The sequence below is a fragment of the Salminus brasiliensis genome, chromosome 23, assembly GCF_030463535.1.
Source record: "Salminus brasiliensis chromosome 23, fSalBra1.hap2, whole genome shotgun sequence".
Classification (NCBI taxonomy): Eukaryota; Metazoa; Chordata; class Actinopteri; order Characiformes; family Bryconidae; genus Salminus; species Salminus brasiliensis.
The window spans coordinates 6,911,360-6,931,163 of NC_132900.1; the positions used below are offsets into that span (position 1 = coordinate 6,911,360).

At 39.8% G+C, this 19,804-nt stretch overlaps 1 protein-coding gene across 1 annotated transcript; it reads left to right on the forward strand.

The window, feature by feature from the left end:
* The first annotated feature begins 3,973 nt into the window (after positions 1-3,973).
* On the forward strand, positions 3,974-18,697 carry LOC140546107 (mitochondrial import inner membrane translocase subunit TIM44-like). The gene is made up of 13 exons (XM_072669264.1): positions 3,974-4,019; positions 6,354-6,449; positions 7,747-7,914; positions 8,694-8,774; positions 9,704-9,853; positions 10,023-10,159; positions 11,271-11,356; positions 11,545-11,637; positions 11,769-11,893; positions 12,936-12,986; positions 13,827-13,916; positions 14,260-14,370; positions 15,408-18,697. Exons 1-13 carry the CDS (start codon positions 3,990-3,992, stop codon positions 15,525-15,527), a joined length of 1,338 nt encoding a protein of 445 aa, XP_072525365.1. The 5' UTR covers positions 3,974-3,989; the 3' UTR covers positions 15,528-18,697.
* Positions 18,698-19,804: the final 1,107 nt, after the last annotated feature.

The following is a 19,804-nucleotide window of genomic DNA, read 5'->3' on the forward strand; positions in this document are numbered from 1 at the left end:
AAAAAATTATTCCAAAATAAAGATTGTCTAAAGCATCTAGATCTGCCATTTGCTTTGCTTGAGTTTACAGCATTTAGCTCTGGGGCAGTCTGCGCATACCTAGAGGGGTATAAAGCCCCCCAGCATTGGGATGTGGATCAGTGGTCCTGCATTCTTTGGAGTGATGTACCTTTGGGGTAAGTTAAAATGGTATTTGTGATCCAGATTAAATCACCCAACAGTAATACCTGACCTCACTAATGCTTGTGTGGCTGAATGCAATCAAATCCTCACAGCAATGTTTCAATATCTGGTGTAAAAGCTTTCTAGAAGAGTAGATGCTGTCATTATGGCAAAAAAATACTCTTATATCAGTTTAGTCTTACGCTTATGTATGCACATTTTCGCATAGCATTTTCAGATATGATCACTTTCAGACCAGATCTGTGTGTGGGAGCATTTTAGAAACGAGGCCTCGGGATAACCTTTTCTGCCGTCATGGTTGAGACTTGAGCTTAGAAGCTCCTTCTAGATCAGTAGACCTAGAGTGAGTGCCAAGCGACTCTGCTGCTGTGGCTTAATAGCCTACTGTGATTAAAATTGGAGAGTCTCCATGTTCAAAGCAGTTGCTTTGCTGACTCACAGTAGCTCCACTGATTTCTCCAGTTGCAGAGACAGGCTCACTGAGACATGAGGGATCTTGCATGGTTAGTTCATCATTATGGGCGTTGCCATCTACGTTAAAGATTAACTCAATCACGGCTGCTGTAGGGCGTGACAAGACGAAACTGAACTGAGGAATTACGACTCAGACACAATGAGGTGTGTGTGTGTTCGTGTTGTAAGAGAGTATTCACATGGCAGCTCAGATGCAGCAAGGCTTGGGCATTAAGGTGTGTGCTGGAAGGTGCCATTTAAATGGCAAAGGACACCCAGGGCTCTAAATTCAGGTAAACAGTTTAAGCAGACACTAAGCACCCAAGGCTACCAGCGAACTGGGTGTGTGATGGAAGTCTAAACTAGGTTCAACAGTAGTATCTACACCCATTTTTAAAAGGTTCTTTGAAGTATTGCTATTAACAGGTACAGTGCTGTGACAAATAATTGGGCCCTATTCCTTTCAGATCTTCAAAGCAACACCATTTACAAATGATCATTTGAGTTAATGGATGGGAAAAATGACCCAACAACAACTGTTTTAACAATCAGGCAAATTTAGTTGAATTTACTTCAATAATTAAAATCAATTAAGGCATTTTTACACCTTTTTACACTGAATAAGTCCATACCCGGGACGGATTCTGGGCTCATTTTGTTCGAATTCCATATGAACCATTGACTGACTGCACAATTTCAACGCTACTTTCCTGCATATATTTTTGCAAATAACAGGGCCTAGGTTTCTGTTTAATAGGGACTAGACAACCATTAATTGCTTTTCATTATGAACTTTTGATACAAACGCTCAGGTGGCAAAGAACAGAGCTTTTGTTCAGTCAAGGCATTTCACAATGCGGGAAAACAAGGAGCCGTTCTCATAGAAGAAAGTTTAGCCATGCAAACAGCTAACTGCTAACAGGGTCAACAGTGGGGAACCTTCTCAAAGGTGTCAGAACAGCCAAAATTCCTCTAGGAGTGCAACTCTTGAGTCATTCAGAACACCACAAAAGAACCAAGATGAATATCTAAGCAACTGCAGGCCTCGCTAATCTCAAACAAGGCAGACTACACAGCCTGGGTGACTTGTTGTAATTAACAGAACCGTGAATTCTGGAGAATTCTACCAGAAAATCCTGTAGAAGATGATCATTAGTCCTTGATCTAAAGCTCAAGCGCACTTGGGTTGTGCACCAAGACAATGACATGAAGCACTAGAGCAGTTCAACTTGATAACCTGAATGGCCTACTCAAATTCCTGCCTTGATGCTGCAGCAGGGCCCTAAATGAGCAGTTTTTGCTTAAAAGCCCTCTAATTTGGCTGAATTAAAGCAGGTTTGCAATGAAGAGTGGGCCAACATTCCTCAACAGTAATGTAAAGACTGATCTAAAAATTATAGGACACGTTTAGTAGAAGCTGTTAACAGTGGCACCACTTATCATATCACAATATGCTTTTCAGTACCTTCCACTAATGGACTGCATGTTGATTAAGTGTGTAAGGATTTTGATAAGGTTTTAGGAAAACTGGCTTTCCCAAAGAATCTTTGAAGAATAAGCTCATAAGCACTCAGGCTTCAAATATTTATTGCAGTACAGGACAACTCAAGCTTAGCAGCCAAATGGCAATTTTCAAAAATCCTCTAGAAAGTCATACTATGTCAGCAGAACAGTCTCGGTTAAGTCATTAAATCAACACGGAAGGTTGTGGACTGTGGACTTTGCTGAGCTCAGCTGTTTAGAATGGTCTTTTACCTTAGCTATTGTGAATGAAGTCATTTCCTTGCTAAATCAATGTCAATACGGCCACACAGGCCACACAGGCCACAACACAGAACAGAAGTAATCTTATCAAATACTGAAGACCAGAACTAGTGGAACAAGATATTTTGCAAAGCTGATATAGTCTATTTAACAGTGCTTTCCAGTTCCTGCTCTGCTTTGTTGTTGCTGTTGGTTTTTTTTTTTTTTGCACATGAATCATGTCATTAGCTAATGATTATGTTTAGTTTGAGCTGAATCAGGTGTGTAAGAGCAGGACAACATGACGTGCAGTGCAGATGGCCACAATGACTTTAGCAAGCAAAATCTATTCATATCTGAACTTCATATCTGTTCTTTGGTCCATGTATTTAAGCTCTCTATAGCACAAAGTTAAATAAATGTTTTGTGTAAATTAAACTGTAATAAAAAAATGCTATCACTTAATTTAGCATGTGAAATTATGTCTTTGTGGTCACAGTGGTGGCTCAGCGGTTAGAGCGCCGGGCTATCGATAACAGGGTTGTGGGTTCGATTCCTGGGCTTGGCAAGCTGCCACTGTTGGGCCCTTGAGCAAGGCCCTTTACCCTCTCTACTCCCTGAGGTGTGTGTGTATGTACTCACTGCCCCTAGTGTGTGTTCACTACCACAGATGGCTTAAATGCGGAGGACACATTTTGCTGTACAGTGACAAATACGTGCACTTTTACATGGTAATATGATTTATAACCAAATTTGATTGTGAATAAAAGTATGGAAATTAAACTTGTGATCCTAAAATCAAATAGGCATTATTGTAGGTTTATTTAAGGTAATAAAAATATATTATTATTAAAGATGTATTATTAGTTTTATCATTGCAAGTATCCAGAACAATTACAGTAAACATTCTACACAGAAGAAGAAGCAGGAAGAATTGTAAGAGCGCTTTACTTGTGAAGCCTGGCAGAAGGCCCCACTTATGTGAATCAACTGACTCAAAGAATAGTGACTCACTGGGCTAAATTTCATAACACACACATGTAGCCACTAACCACAGTTGTTTAGTTGTTGGAAAGCGTACAAAATGTCTGTGCCTACATGAGGTACCACACCAACAGCTCAGAATATAGTCCAGATAAAACATGTGGCATTCTGAGTGAGTGAGAGAGCGAGGGAGTAGCACTTTTCTAATGCAGCTTCCCAATTAAATAAATATAAAATATTATATTACTATTATATTGCTAAATAGTGATTTTATGATGCTCTGGGTGTCCTTTGGGCTTTGTATTTAGCTAATAAGAAAGGACATTAGTAGAAGTCTTGTTAAGTATCGCATCAGTTTGGGTTCATTTGTGTTCTAAGAGATGTTTTGGTGTGATTGGTTGGTTGGTTGTTTTGGGGGAGTTTTGAGTAAACCGACTAATTTAACAATTACATTAAAAAAACATTTTAACTCATTTTAATCCAGTCTAAATCACTGTATATACGTTTTTTTTTTATCTACAGTTTTTTTTATTATTAAATTCAATTATTCCAACCGGCCACACGCAAACGCTTCCGATGACGTCAGTTGTCAGCTGACCCGCAAGGTGACGCAAGTTGACGGAAAGATGGCGGCGTCCTTGTGGCGATGTTCTGAGGTGAGGTTTCTCTTACTGTTTACAGTTTTTACGTTATTCTGCAACTGACTGTCGAATATAAGTCAGCGATAGCGACACAGACACCCATATCTCTCTGAGCTCGATAAGGTTAGGTTGATATTCGATATTCAGCGGATATTCAGGTTTCGCCCCCCTCGTGCTCACAAACCACGTCCTAAAATCTCTGATATTACGTTTTCGATTTGGTGCAGAAACAGGGAACAAGCTGCAGTCGTTATATTTTTTTGTTTTAATTCCAGATCTTTCCATTTCGCCGAGCACATGTAAACACAGTTGCTGCAGCAGGCGCCAAAGATGGCTAGGGTCCTTCTAAAACAGGGGTGTCCAGTCTTGTCTGCGAAGGGCCGGTGTGGCTGCAGATTTTCATCCCGGCTAGGCAGAAGCACATGTGCTCGGTGGCTTGAAGACTCACCAATTGATATAACAAGTGGTATCAGGTGGGCTGCTGGTTGTGTAGAGTAAAAACCTCCAGCCACTCCGGCCCTTTGCGGGTTAGATTGGACACCCCTGGTCTAAAACATCTACTGCGAAGAACAGAGATGAGCGTCATTGACTAACCTTCAGTACCATCTTCATCACATTTAACGGATGGAGCACATCCTAAACATGCATGTAGTGATTTTCAAACCAATAAATTAAACCAATGAATTACTACAAAGCGGTTCTGTTAAAGAACCCTTGAAGAACCCTTTTTTTGTACCTGCTTCTGTCAGTTGTGTGTGCATTCAGCTGCACATTATAGAAATACTTCATATTTCTATTATACCCAGGCTATGGTTTTTCAACAAATAATTGACTACTGTGACGCATCCATAAGACATACAGGTTTCAAGTCAATTGCAGTGAACAGATATGCTTCTTCCAGTCATACTACAACCTTTAGTTTAAGATATTCCTGACAGCATCCGGAGGAGGACTGTGTGTTGTGTTTCTGTCACATTTCGTCTCTCTGAATCTGCATTGCTGTTGTTTCAGCCTTCCATTCGCTCGTTTCTCATCATCATAACCGCAGATATTTGTGGTTGCATGTGTCGACATACAAGCCTTTCTGTCATAACTTTTATAGCATTTATTTGACACTTTCATGTCTTCTGTCAAAGTGTCTTTGCCAGAGGCTGGTGTTGGGCTGTTATGCCGGAGAAAATAGTGTTATTATTAAGAACAGAAATAAGATTAATACATCACTATGAGTACATGAGCGCTATGTGTAATCGGGGGTGGGTGAAGTAGCCTAAACCCATAATCACGGTGCTGTAATTTAAGGAAAAGAATGACTGGAGTAATGCTACCTTTTCAAAAGCAAAACTGCATAAGTAGCAGCATGAAAAGTAGATCTACTCAAGTTCACATTTCACTTCATTGTTATTTTAGCCAAACAGGAGTACACAGTGGAGCAAAATAACTTTCCTGCAGGGTTGTGGCGTGACATAGAACAACACTAAACAAGACTACATAAAGGGAAAATACAACAAATATGATAAATATGAAGGACAGGATGTAGAAGAATGCAGGATTTATGTTGCATAAAGCATGTTACTTTAAACCATCTGCACAAAAAAGGTTTCCACCATTTCATTAGAACCATCTAACGATGTAAAAAAAAAAAAAAAAAAAAAAAGCAGTCTAGCATGCAAGTGATTCTTTGAGTTGTCTCGGTTCTATATAGAACAAAGTCCTCTGCTAAAGTACCCTTGAAGAACCTTTTTTTGTGAGAGTGTACCCACTTCTGTAAGTTGTGTGTGCATTCAGCTGCACACTATAGAAATACTTCATATACCCAGGCTATGATTTCAACTGTCCAGTTCTAGTGAGCCCCACTGCAGCCTCAGCTTTCTGTTCTTGGCTGAAAGAAGTGGAACCTTAATGTTTCATGTGTGCTGCTTGTCTGGTTATATGAGAGGTCAGCTCCGGCCAGTCTGGCCATTCTCCATTGACCTTCTTGACTGCGGTGTTCTAGCAGTTCTAGAAATACTCAAATAATTTCCCTTCTAATACAATCAGTCATGCTCATTCTCCAAATATTTTTCTCCATTCTGATTCTCATTGGGTGTACAGTAGTAAGTGGACTGGTCTTCCTTATAAAGTTCTCTGTGAGTGTATATCAAATGTAGCTACATCAGATAAGCATAAGTGTAACCATATGAGTGATTAAAAACTCCCATCGCAAAACGTCTTCACACATACACATGCACACACACACAAGCTGAACAGGAAATGACCTATATTTCTGTAAGGCTCTGTGACTTCTGTTGTGTGAAGTTGAATTTATGTACACAATCTGAAAGTGGTTGTTTTTTGTATTCTGCTTTTCAGCTCTTGCTCAGGAGAAGCACAGTTCTGTCTGCAGCATGTCGGAATCCTGTGTTAAGTTCAGGCAGGGTCCTGGGGTGCCAGGCAGTGGCCGTACAGGTAAATCACCCTCTCTTTCTGACGCTAAGTTGTCTTGTAGTGATGATCGTATGGGTTTACTAATATATAAAGCCTCTTCCTAGAATCTGTTTCTTGATTTCTTACAACTCACAGTATTGTACATTACACGAGTTTATGTAAATACATGTATAATGTGCCTTTATGGCCATTTGTAGTGCAGTTCAAGGAAATATTTCCTAGGGGTCACAGATATCCCAGAGGTCAGCACAGGGTCAGTCATGCCACAGTGCCCTTGGAGCAGAGAGAGTTAAAGGCCTTGCTCAAACGCTCAACAGTGGCAGCATAGTGAACCTCTGTATTGAACCCACAACCTTGTGATCAGTAACCCAGCACTCTAACCAAGACGCTATCAATATACTGACATATTATGATATTTATAGAGTATTTATAGTGTTTTTTGCAATACTGTATTGATTCTCATAAACTGTGTTTAATACATAGTATACATGCAAGAAATTGGCTAATCGTTTGTCACTGTTTCCACTGTACTGATTGCATAAATAGTACATTTTTCTTTTGCTCAGATTTAATGCCTGTACAGTGGTGTTTTTGTACAACCATATAGTGGTTTTACAATGGCAGTGTTTTCTCAAATTATATGTAAACAAATCACAATATTTTGTCTTGCTTACAGTATGGCAGTATATTCCTATATATTGAATCATATCCCCTGTATCGTGATATTGTATCGCCAGCATCTTGCCAATACACAGCTTTATTCTAACCACTGAGCAACCAGTGACTGTTTGTGCCATTTGTTTTAAGTGAAAATCTGTCTAAATAAAGAGCGTCACATGGCCAATAATGTTGGACCACCCAACATTAGCTACACTATATGTCCAGATGTTTGAAATGAATGCATTCAACTGCTTAAGTTGACATATAAGCTGACATAGATGTGCAAATACATGCACACAATAAAAAAAAAAAACAGTTTTGAGCTGTGGAGCAGCTGTGTTCACTGTGTTCACTGTGTTCTCTATAATGATGGATGGGGATACTTTTGGGAATGAGGTGGGATGGGGATCATCCAACATCCTGACAAACTCTCTTGTTGTTGAATGCTGTCAAATCCTCACAGCAGTGCTCCAAAATCCAAAAACCCTTACCTGAAAAGTAAAGTAGAGGCAGTTACTCCAACAAAAGCAGGATAAACTCTAAAACAATTATAATAAAAAACTTTTTGTCCATGTAGTGTATGTTGAATGAGGCAGAGCTTGTATCTGAGCAGTACCGAGTTGGAAAAGTGATTGAACAAGCTCATGTTCCTCCACAGCGCTGCTATTCCTCGGGAGGGCGCAAAGGCTTCCTGGGCGAGTTCCTGGACTCGCTGAAGCAGGAGCTGAACAAGAACAAAGAGATGAAGGAGAACATCAAGAAGTTCAGGGAGGAGGCCCGGCGGCTGGAGGAGTCGGAGGCTCTGCAGCAGGCCAGGAAGAAATATGTGAGTGGGCTCGCATGACCTCTCTGTTTCCTGCTTCCTGTTCACAGGAAGTGGAGCCTAATTGCTGAGCAAGCCTTTGCCATATTGTGTGGAAACTGGGACTTTTCCCAGAAGCCTCCGAGTGTGAACAATGAACCGAGGTCACACTGCCCATCAAAAATGAGTTTTTTATGTTGTCTTTGGTTTTTGTTAGTATAGTTTTATATATATATATATATATATATATATATATATATATATATATATATATATATATATATATATATATATATATATATATATATATGTATGTATGTATGTATGTGTGTATGTGTATGTGTGTATATATATATATATATATATATATATATATATATATATATATATATATATATATATATATATAATGTGTGTGTGTGTGTGTGTGTGTCATCACTGCTGGAGCAGAACCACAAATCAAATAAATCTTATTCTTTTTACATATATATTGTGTTTATATATGTGTTTTTAATATGTCTCTCCTCTCAGTGTAGTTCAGTTCAATAGAAGTCATGTTTAAAGAGGATCTTAGCTTAGTACTTAATCAGCACATTAACTATAATATAGTTTGAGGAAGTTCCTGCAGCTGTAAATAAACAGTGTTCATGTTATTGACACTGAGAACTGAACTGGTGGAAGTGGTGAAATGCAGACTGCAGTGTGGTGGTATTGGTGTGTCCTGTTCGATGTAATGCAGCAGTGTGTGTTTTGAAGGATTTTGAATTGAAGTTTCATCATCTTTTTCTTCTTCTCGTTGTCAGAAAAGCATTGAATCAGAAACGGCGCGAACCTCTGAGGTGCTAAAGAAGACTCTGGGATCCTTATCAGAGACAGTAAAAGAGGTGAGTGCAGTGAACTTCTCCTGTAAACATGCAAATATGGTGTTTTTATGTGCTGTCACATGACCGTATGCAAAACAGTTCGCTTAGTGTGGACTGTTAAATACTGCGAAAGAAGATTGCTTCCCTGAATGTTCCTCTGACCTTTTGAGGGTGCTTATCTGTGTACATCTCTTATATCTGTAATGTATGACCTAATGCAAAGTTTTCAGCACCCCATTTTCTGAAAGTGAAAATAAAAATTTCCACATTTATTAACAGTATTTGTAGTATTACATTTTTAATTTTGGGTTCTGGGGCATTTTATGTGCTTTACTTTTTCTGATATATTTAATTATAAAGTATAAATGAAATTAAGCAAATAAAGTAAACTGTGCTCTAAAATAACCCAAACAAATGCCATATTTAAGGTTGTTTCCTGTTGAGGAATTGCCATTTGAAGAAGGGTGTCCAAGCCTTGCATGCAATGTCATTAGTGTGTCTATAGTGTGTACATTTCCCTCCACTGACAGAAAGATTAGGACAATTTACCAACAAAACATAATTATAGGCCATCTCTTCAAATCTGGACCTTGAATCCAGTTTCCAGTCCTTGCTGGAACTTAGGGGAACGGTTAATGTCCTTGATTGTCCACTTAGAGTCACACCAGCCATGGCCTTCATTGTAAAGGGCTTGTCAACAGTATTTAGTATTTAATATAAAGAGCAAACAAAGTTAATGCCTGAATATAAATTGAATTCAAAAACAAAAATGTATTCGTTTATTTATAAAATTGCTCAATATTGTGAGTATTTTTGGTCTTTTTAGTTGTTGTTTTACAAGCTCTCTAAAATATGTAAGAATAAGGAGAACCCCTGTGTCTAAACTTTTGATGGCGACTGTATTTATGGAGGTTGCATGTTTCACAGCCTACTGATCCGTATCCTTGTAGGGTTTTGAGGAGGTGGGCCGTACCGACCTGGGTAAAAAGATAAAGGAGGGCGTGGAAGAGGCAGCCAAAACAGCCCGAACCTCAGCTGAGTCCGTGTCCAAGAGTGGCGAGGTGCTGGGGAAGACCGGTGCTTTCAAAGTCATCTCACAGGTCAGCACTCTATGTAGTCCAATGGTCAGAAAATAAACACCAGTTCTATAGAGATTCGTATTCAGGCCTGTGGCTACACTACACTGTGTAGACGCCTGTTCATCCAACAACAGCACAACTCCAGCTCATCTCAAAGGAAATCAGCTTGTCTATCCACTTGTTCGGGCAGGGCGTGGAGACGATGAAGAAGGAGATGGACGAGATGGTGCAGAGCGGGCCGTACCGCGCTCCGTCCCATCTGAGGAAGAGGAGCGAGTTCTCCTTTAAAGGAGCTGAGAACCAGTCCAGAGTGTTTGAAGCCAACGAGTGAGTTTCATTCTCAGTCCTGTATATGTGCACTGTTACAGTTGGAAACTAGAAGACTGACTTTGATCACAACCTTACTGGCTTGGTTTAGACCAGAAATATTATTCCTTTAATGCAAACAAATGTTTTGTAGACATTCAGAAAGACTCCTAAACTTTGGTATTTCTCTCTATGGTAACACACCTAACCATAGAGAGATCTTACCATGACATCTTAGTGTAGCACGTAATTCACATGTTACATTTAGTGCACATTTTGCTGTGGTACTTAAATCCTATTCTAACCAAAAATTGGCTATTGTCATGTTATATAATATTCTGTAGCACAGCATTGCATCCCTCAACCTAATCGGTCTAAAATAATTAACGAAATAATTCATTTTATTTGTGCTTTTCTAGTAGATCTAGTCTATTGTGCATAAGCTAATACAGTATATAGACAAGGGTATTGGGACACCCACACCCTAAACCTACATGAGTTTTTTTCCCATTCTAAATTACACATTAATATGGAGTTTGAAGCTCTAACAACAGGTGTGGAAACCTGCAGTTATTGAGTCACCAGAGCGTTAGTCTCCTTTATACATTATGTGCCTAGCACTCATCGACTTTGTGGTGAGATGCTGTGGCTCCAATACGACTCGCGGTTGAACAAACCCATTTCGCCAGTGTGTGCAAGGCATGACAAGGCAGACTGCATGGCTAGGTGCTTGGTTTTTTTATATACCTTTGGCAGTGGGACTTAATGCAACACCTGAATTCAGTGCTTAAGAGGAGTGTCCCAATACTTTTGTCCATATAATGTATTTCATGCAGCCTTTGAAACCCTATAGAAGCAATCCATTGATGTGCTGCCCCAAATTGCATGTAGGTTTTCAGACGTTTCTCTCACCTTCAGAAGAGGCTTTCCTAGTCTTTAAACCTTTAAATCTCACTCTAGTAATTATTATTACTGCACCACAGTAGGAGGTGAAAAAGCACATCCACAACAGACGCAGCAATGGTTACATTTTTCATCCTGTCTGGAGTGCTCTTTTAATTGTAATAAAGTAGATATCATTTTGTCATGTTTACAACTCAGATATGTGGGTGTTTTTATTTTTTTATGTCAGAGAGGCCACCGGAGTTGTCCTGCACAAAGACTCAAAGTGGTTTCAGCAGTGGAAGGAATTCAAAGACAACAACGTGGTGGTCAACAGTAAGAGCCATTATTTCTTTTCCTCTTTCTTTTCAGAGAGACCTTGCTACACTGCTACAGTCATACAGACAGTTGATACACTACTGCTGAACACCAGAGGGCGCTAAGATCACATTTTTAGAAAGTACAGCATGTACACTGGATTTGACTGACTGTAATGATTTCTCTCTCTTTCTCTCTCTGCGAAGGATTCTTTGAGATGAAGATGAAATATGATGAGAGTGATAATGCTGTCATCAGAGCCTCGCGTGTACTCACAGATAAAGTCTCTGCAATTTTTGGTAAACTGACAATAATAATAATAATATAATAATGCTATAAGTTGTAATGTTTAAAATGCACTCCTGACCATATTTAGATTTGTGTTTGTTAGGGTTGATGCCTGTGTTAATGATTGTTTGTTGGTTGTCAGATGGCCTGTTCTCCAAGACAGAGATGTCTGAAGCGTTGACAGAGATCATCAGAGCTGATCCTACTTTTGATAAAGACTCCTTCCTCCGCCAGTGTGAAAGGGATATCATTCCTAATATCTTAGAGGTGAGGCACGTCGCCGCAGTTGAGTATAAACTGCCTATGTGTAGTGTACCTTACACCACAGCTCTAGCAGTCCTGTTCCATAACCCAGAGTATGTGAGAGGTCTGTGTGCAGGTGGGTAATTGCTTAGGTACGACAGCCTAAAATGCTGCAAACACAAAGACCAGCTGGTGCTGTGAAATTCGGACTCAATGGGAATAGCTCCGACTCTAGTTGCAGCAAAGTATAAAGCTTGGCTTGTCATCCCCCATTAACAAGGATGTTAAGGCTGTACATAGCATTTATGTTTTATTTTATTTTCCAAGTACAGTGCCATTAGTTTTTAGCTTATTTGTACATGTTTAAAAATTATTTATATTTCTTTTTTTATTATGTTTATGACTTTCCACAAGTTCAGTTACAGTATTAATGACCATATTTGCACTAACCATAACCAGATTTTTAATCTGCTGCATATGTCACTTTACTTTTTATGTCATTTCAGGGACCTTTTAACATATACTTTTCATACACTTAAACCCTTACATTCTAAAAACTAGTACAATACCTTTTCTTGCTTGGAGTTTTTAATGTTTATTTAAATGTTTGATGTTGATTGTCCGGTACATATTGCAGTCTTTGACTTTAATATTGTTGCTTTCTAGCTAAAACCTTGTATCTCCAAAACGGCAACGTTACAAGAAATCTTTTAATGGAATTTTGAAGCATTTCTATTGGTCCATTCATCACAAACAACTGCCAGATTCCAATGGAGAACCAATTTTCCTCCTTGATTGTAGACAGCCAATTACCCAACCCACTTTTTAGTACTTTCCCCCTTCACATGTGATGCTTCCTACACTAGGAGGGTGAGGATTGACACATGCCTCAACCTCGACATCGACCCATCCGGAGAAAGCAAAGCCAATTGTACTCTCTCAGGCTTCGGCTGCTGATGGCAAGCAGCATGACCCACGGTTCGAAGCAACGATCCTTGGGTCATGGTGTCGGTGCCTTAGTGATCCTGGTTAATGTTCATAAAATTATTTCTTTTTCTGCCCTTAGGCAATAATGAGAGGGGACCTGGAGGTTCTTAAAGACTGGTGCTATGAATCTGTAAGTAATTATTTGCGGTGCTTTGACTTGCTATCAGCTCTGTGTTTCCTGTGTGCTGCAGTTAATCTGTTTCTTTTCTGACTGTCCGTTCTGACAAATTGACATTATTTTTTCAAAAAGCCCCTGGATGGACAGCAACACAGCCTCATTCACCAACATCTTCCTAAGAATGTTCTAAAATTTGTTCCTGAGAAAAGTCCTACGTCAGATTCATGGTTCAGAATTGTTTACAGCTTATTCCCTAAACCTCCCTGTACCTCACATTGATTACACTTTAGAGGGGAGTGCGTGACATAAGCGTTTTGTCAATTGGACGAGTTGCCTTTCCAGGTGTTGTGCCGAATTCTGCCTCCCTACCAATATCTGTCTCACTTCAAGTGTACACACGCCATGCAGTGGAATGAGCGTAACGGATTAGCCTTGGGTTTCTTTTTATTTTTGTTTCTAAATAATGATTAATCTACAGTTACAGTAGTTACATAAATCATGGGCGCAATCTGTTGTACACATACCGCTGCACGAAATGTGTGCACATGACTGGGAGTCAGATTTTGACACAACACCGGCCATTTTTCATCTTCAGTTGTTTAATATATAAAGATCTCTAACGAACGGAACCATGGTTTACCATGATTTGGACCGAGACCACCTCTTTTTTGGTCCCCTGGTCCAGACCGTGGTCTGCGGCACCTTTTACACCTTCTGTTTAGGTCTGGACCAAACAAGGTAGATGTGAGAACACCCATTGTGTTTAGTTCAGGTGAAATCCCATCATCTGGATGAGGTGTTCAGTTTTGTTCACTTTAGTGTTTGCTCTTCTTTCTTTCACATCATTATTAGACATACAGTCAGCTTGCACACCCTATTAAGCAAGCTGTAGCAATGGGCCTGCAGTTCCAGTCCAAGATCCTGGATATCGACAACGTTGAGGTGAGTAAACAAATCAGCCGCAAAGCAGCTCTCCTCCGCCTGACTGCAACACTTTACCATCGATAATAAAACCCCTTTTATCTGATTAGGCTCACTGTGGTTAAACAAAGCTTTTGAGTTCAGCGCATAGGTGAAGCAATGCAAGGCCTTTGCAGCTGCTGCCATCAATGGATTGGATTTCCATGCATGACTGTTTAATGTGATCTATTGATCTGTGGGTTATTGATAGGAATTTTTGTGCTTCTGGGCAAATGAAGCCAGATACGATACACCTGTTTTAATGCTTCTGTTTTCTGTTTTTTTTGGGTTTTTTTTCCCGTGCCTCTGTGTGGGTGTATCTCAGCTGGCGATGGGTAAGCTAATGGAGCATGGACCTGTACTGGTCATCACCTTCCAGGCCCAGGTCGTCATGGTGATCCGAAGCCCTAAGGGTGAAGTAGTGGAGGGAGATCCTGTGAGTGGGTTTTGATTGATTTCAGAAATGCTTAACCCTTAGAAGTCCATAAGCTGTTTTGCAGTTTGTTTGATTAAGGTTACATAAAAATACTGGGACACCTGCTCATTCATTGCTTCTTCCACAATTAAAGGTATTAAAGTAGATTTTCATGGAGTAACCGTCTCTACTTTCCAGAGAAGGGTTTCTACTACATTTTGGAGAATTGCGCTGAGTAACAAACAATGTAATGGAGCACAATCATTCCAGAGAACACAGTTCCACTGGTCCACAGCTTAATTCTGGGGGGCTTCAAACTCATCTAGCCCACACCTGGCACTAGGCATGGTGCCAATATGTTATTTTAACTGATCCACAATGTTTTCTTCTATTGGCACTGCTTCTCTACAGGGACTGGCCAAGCTGTATGGGTGTGCATTTGCACATTTGTGTCAGCAATGTGTGCAACTTAAAATAGCTGAATGCATTCATTAGAAGAGCTTTTTGACATATAGTTCTGTTTATCACTGAAACTTCTAAGGTGTTCCTTCCCAAACCAATTTGCAAGGTTCTTCACATTGTCCAGATTTTTATTGAAAAAGGTATAGAACAGAAATCCGGACCACCAGGTGGCCCTTAGGACCAGTGTGAGAACTACAGCTCAAAGGGATAAATGTTAGGGAGCTACTTTTGTACTTCAGTGAGGAATTGGGTAAAGGTGTTGCACTCTTAAAGATAAGGGTGCTTCAGACGGTCCTTTCAGCCTTTTGTGCCACATAGAAACCACCTTTGCTTCTTCCATGGTTGAAGAACCTTTTAAACTGGTAAAGATCCATGGTTCATTATGCAAACATGGCTCTTCTATGGCATCACTTAAAGAACCATTTAAAGCACGTGTATTTAAGTGTGTAGATTTCTCAAGTAATTTCAGATATTGTTTTTGTTTGTTTATTACTGTTCGTGTTAATCTTTGTAAACTGAAGTGTGTGTGTGTGTGTGTGTGTGTGTGTGTGTGTGTGTGTGTGTGTGTGTGTGTGTGTGTGTGTGTGTGTGTGTAGGAGAAGGTGTTGAGGATGACGTACGTGTGGGCGCTATGCAGAGACCAGGAGGAGCTCAACCCACACGCTGCCTGGAGATTACTGGACCTATCTGCATCCTGCACTGAGCAAGTGCTCTGAGAGAAACTGCCCCTAATACACATACAAATGCACACACACACATACACATGTACACACACACACAGTCAGTATTGTACATTGCTCATGCGGTCTCTAAGAAAACCAGCAGACCTCCTACACACATACTACCTGTACAGCCTTCAGCTAGCAGGTAAGAGCATCTGTGTGTTCTGTGCTGCTAGGGAAAAGACTTTTTGATTGGCACACAAGTTCATCGTCTGTGTTTGTGTGTGTGTGTGTGTGTGGGCATGTCTAAAGCCAGGCAGTATGAGGTCTCGGAGGTTCTTCACATTGGAGAGACCTCAGCATCTCTACATGAAATCACAGCTGCTCACTACATACATCTATGGTTGACTGTTAAGGTTTCTTTCAACTGCCTAATCTGACATCTATGTGAAGTAATTGGCCTCCCTATGCTCCGCCCACAGATGTGTTCAGGTGTACAGTATGCTAGCAAAAAACACAGAACGCTGGCCTGTGAACGTTAAATAAAGTAAAATAGTACTAATAAACAGTTACACATGTTGCAATAATTATATTATAATGTAATTTATTACTTAATATTAGTGTATTAACTGCTAATGTTTGATCAGTTACATTAAATCATTATTTTTTACATGTATTGTTTTACATTATTCATTGACCTTTCCATTCTCCGCCCACAAATGCAGTCTTTTGTAGTAACTGTTGTTAAGCTGGATACGCTTTAAAAACTATCCACTTCAGCCTAATAAGAAATCTTAGTACATAACAATGAATATTATTTATTTAGTATGTGTGTGAGAAGTCACATGCATACTAAATAAAGTCAAAAGACTAAAGGTCCCACTCAGGTGTCCTCCTGTATTCAGATCTAGGTATTGAGAAGGTCACTGAAGAACACTGAACTCATTGTCTAACTGCCTGGACTGTTGACACAAGGCAGGTTGGATTCATGCCATTGATGCCAAATTCCGACCCTGCCATCTGTGTGCCTCAGCAGAAATCCAGATTTGTCAGACTAGGTTACATTGTTTCCACTCTTCACCGGTCCAGTTAAGCCACTGCAGCCTCAGCTTCCTGTTCTTGGCTCATTGAAGTGGAACATGACGAGGTCTTCTGCTCGAGTTGCCCATCCACCTCAGTGTTGGATTTTCTGCTCACCACAATTGTACAGAGTGGTTATTGGAGTTACTGTAGCCTTTCTGTCAGCTCGAACAGCCTGGCCATCTGCAGAACTTCTGCTCACTGGATGTGTTTTCCTTATCTCACCATTCTGAGTAACTCTAGAGACTGTTGTGCTGAAAATCCCAGGAGGTCAGCAGTTCTAGATATACTCAAACCAGCCCCTTCAGACACCAACAATCATGCCACACTCAGCCCCCTCCCTCTCGGTTCTGAGGGTCGCTGTAAACATTACCTGAAGCTGCTGGCCTGTATATGCACGGTTTTATGCATTGCACTGTTGCCACATGATTGCCTGATTGGATTATTTCATGAATTGAATCTATAATTGATAATAAAAGCTTGGTCTAACCTCAGAACAGGCAGCTACAGGAAAAATGTTTGAGATTTGTGGGGGGAAAAAAGAAGCGGTACACCAAAATGAACATCCGAATATAGTCACAAGTGGCAATTCTGGGGTCCAAGCTCAAGCATTGAAAATGAGCGGCCTTCAAAGACCGAGTCTTACTGATTTTAACTCTCTTTGAGCAATGTAGCGCCAACCTTGTGCTTGGACCCCTAAAAAGACCAAGGAAACATGCAAGCAAAACATGCATGGCTAAATCTTTTTCATATGTGCTGAATAGATTAGAATAAGCTGCTACTGTGTATTCTAGTTTATCATATTAAGGTTTATGGTTTAGGCTTTTGACTTTAATGCAAATGATGAGAGATTTACATCATTCGTTTATAAATGGGGTCACGGTCAATGTCACAAAATGATCAGCCTTGCATCTGGACACTGCAATTTTACTCCATTCCAAACTCGCAGGGATTGGGCCAGCCCACAAATTCTCTTATTGCACTGAGGTCTGGGCTTTGAACCGGCCACTCCAGAATGTTTGTCTTGAAACCATTTCTGTGCAGCTTTTGCTGTATGTTTCTGGTCATTGTCTTGCTGGAATGTAAATCTTCCCCCAAGTCTTTATTCTCTTGCGGACTGAATCACATTGTCCTCCAGGAGTTCCCTATATATTGCTGTGTTCATTTTACCCTCTGTCTAAACGGGGTTAGGTAGATGGTTTACGTTGATGTAAATTACAAAAATAAATAAATAAATAAATAATATTGACCCTGATTCCATTTATTAAAGCAATAGAAGGGGGAAGCATCCAAGGGTGTGAATACTTTTTATAGGCACTGTATATATGTGTAAATGTATGTGTGTGTGTATATGTGTTTATATATAATACACACATATACACTTTTAATTGCTCTGTATTGCCCCGCAAGTGTAATTGAAGAATGTGGAACTTTAGTGAAAGTGCTGTTCAGTGGGAAAAATATATAAAAGATTAAAAAAAAGATACAAAAGTTTTTTTACTACCATTTTCGTTATATATGCTACAGTAATCTATTCTGAACCAGTCTGTTTCATTGCTGTTTCCCCAGTGTGCCACACACAGGTTGTACCTTTCTGGCTGTAAGGACTGAAGAGGGACTTCTAGTGGTGGAACTGTTGTGGTCTGTCTATGGCCTCTATAGCTGGTGTCAGAATTCAAAATTTCATGCACAGATAAGGAGCTCCAGATCTAATGTATTTTTCTTGGTGCACAAACAATCACCACCGCCATACCCTGCAAAAAACTGGGTAAAGTGTAATCAAGCTAACACTGCTGTGCATTGAACTGAACTTTATATGACTGTATATGTCATCAAAATACCCCATTATAATTATAATAATAATTCATATATATTCATAGGCAAGAGCAGCCTTGACCTGGAGTTCCTTATGTAGGTATGAATGTGACTACACCACAATACAACCTTAGAGGTTTCTATTAGAGAACTGAGAGCTGTTAGTTGCTAGTCCTTTATGGAGAAATAATTTTTTTTTTATTATTATTATTTTTTTTGTGTGTGTGTGTATGTCCACCGTTGACCACCATGTTTGAACTATTTAAGTTTGTTTGTTTGTTTGTTTTTTGTTTGGATTTGCAAAAGAGTAAATGACATTTGTGTGTGAATCAAGTGTTTTTGTTTAGTTTTTTTTGCAGAAGGAAGGTGGAGCTGCTTTTTAAAATATAGCTGTGAGTCATTTAAAGCAACACTATGTAGAACTTTTACCTTAAAATAATCATGGGTTGTTGACTGGCACAGGCATCTGTTAGCTTGTGCGGTGAAGCAGTTTGCATGTACCTGTAAATGATGCTGCAACTTACATCTGCAAGTTATCATCCCTGTCATTGTTTGCAGACCGCAAGTATTTTTTTGCTTCACTGGATTTATGGTTTATTAATCATTTCGAACTTAAAGGGATTTAAGGCCCCATATGTGGTGAATCTGTAGCCTGTGGTCAGTAGCCATGGACACTAATTTCAATACGTTTCTCTGTACTTAAGTAAAAGGATGGAAAGCCTAAGGATTTCAAAAAGGAACATATAATGGAAGTCTATGGGCAGGTCAAGCATCTGCTCATTGATTGAAGCAGCTGCCCATTGGCTTCTGTTATTATTATTTATTTAATTTTTTTTACTTATTTTACTCCATGATAGTTGACCATGTGCTACAAATATACAGATGGACATTAGGATGGAAAATTGGGAAGTATCCCTTTAAGATGAGTAGATAAACAATGAGCCTGCAGTTTCAGGGGTTAAGCTAGGTCTCCCCTGGAGCCTTGCTGTGCTGTTCTTTAGACCCCTGCTGTACAGACACACACTGATGAGTCTCAGAGGCTAATGAATCTGTATATTACTGGTCAATGGACATATCGTTCTTCACCTTTCTGAAATGCCCAGTGCAGGAGAAAGTTAGAGCTTCTCTTCGACATTAGAGGAGTGAACGAGAGAGGCTTTTTACATCCTCTGGATACATAATTCCATAAATCTAGTTATGCTACATTACGAAGAGTTCAGTAATGTTCCATAATGCCTTAATACCAGCGTTAGCATGCATTGAGAATGGGCATTAGGCAAACTTGGGAAGCATTAGTTTCCAAATATAGTACAATAATGGGTGGTAGCAACGAGCAGGTCCTAATGTATTTCATCATGGCAGGTTCTGGAACGAACTTTCTGGCTCTTGTAGCATTTTTTGGGTGTCCACTGGGAGGAAAAGATGCAATCGTGCTG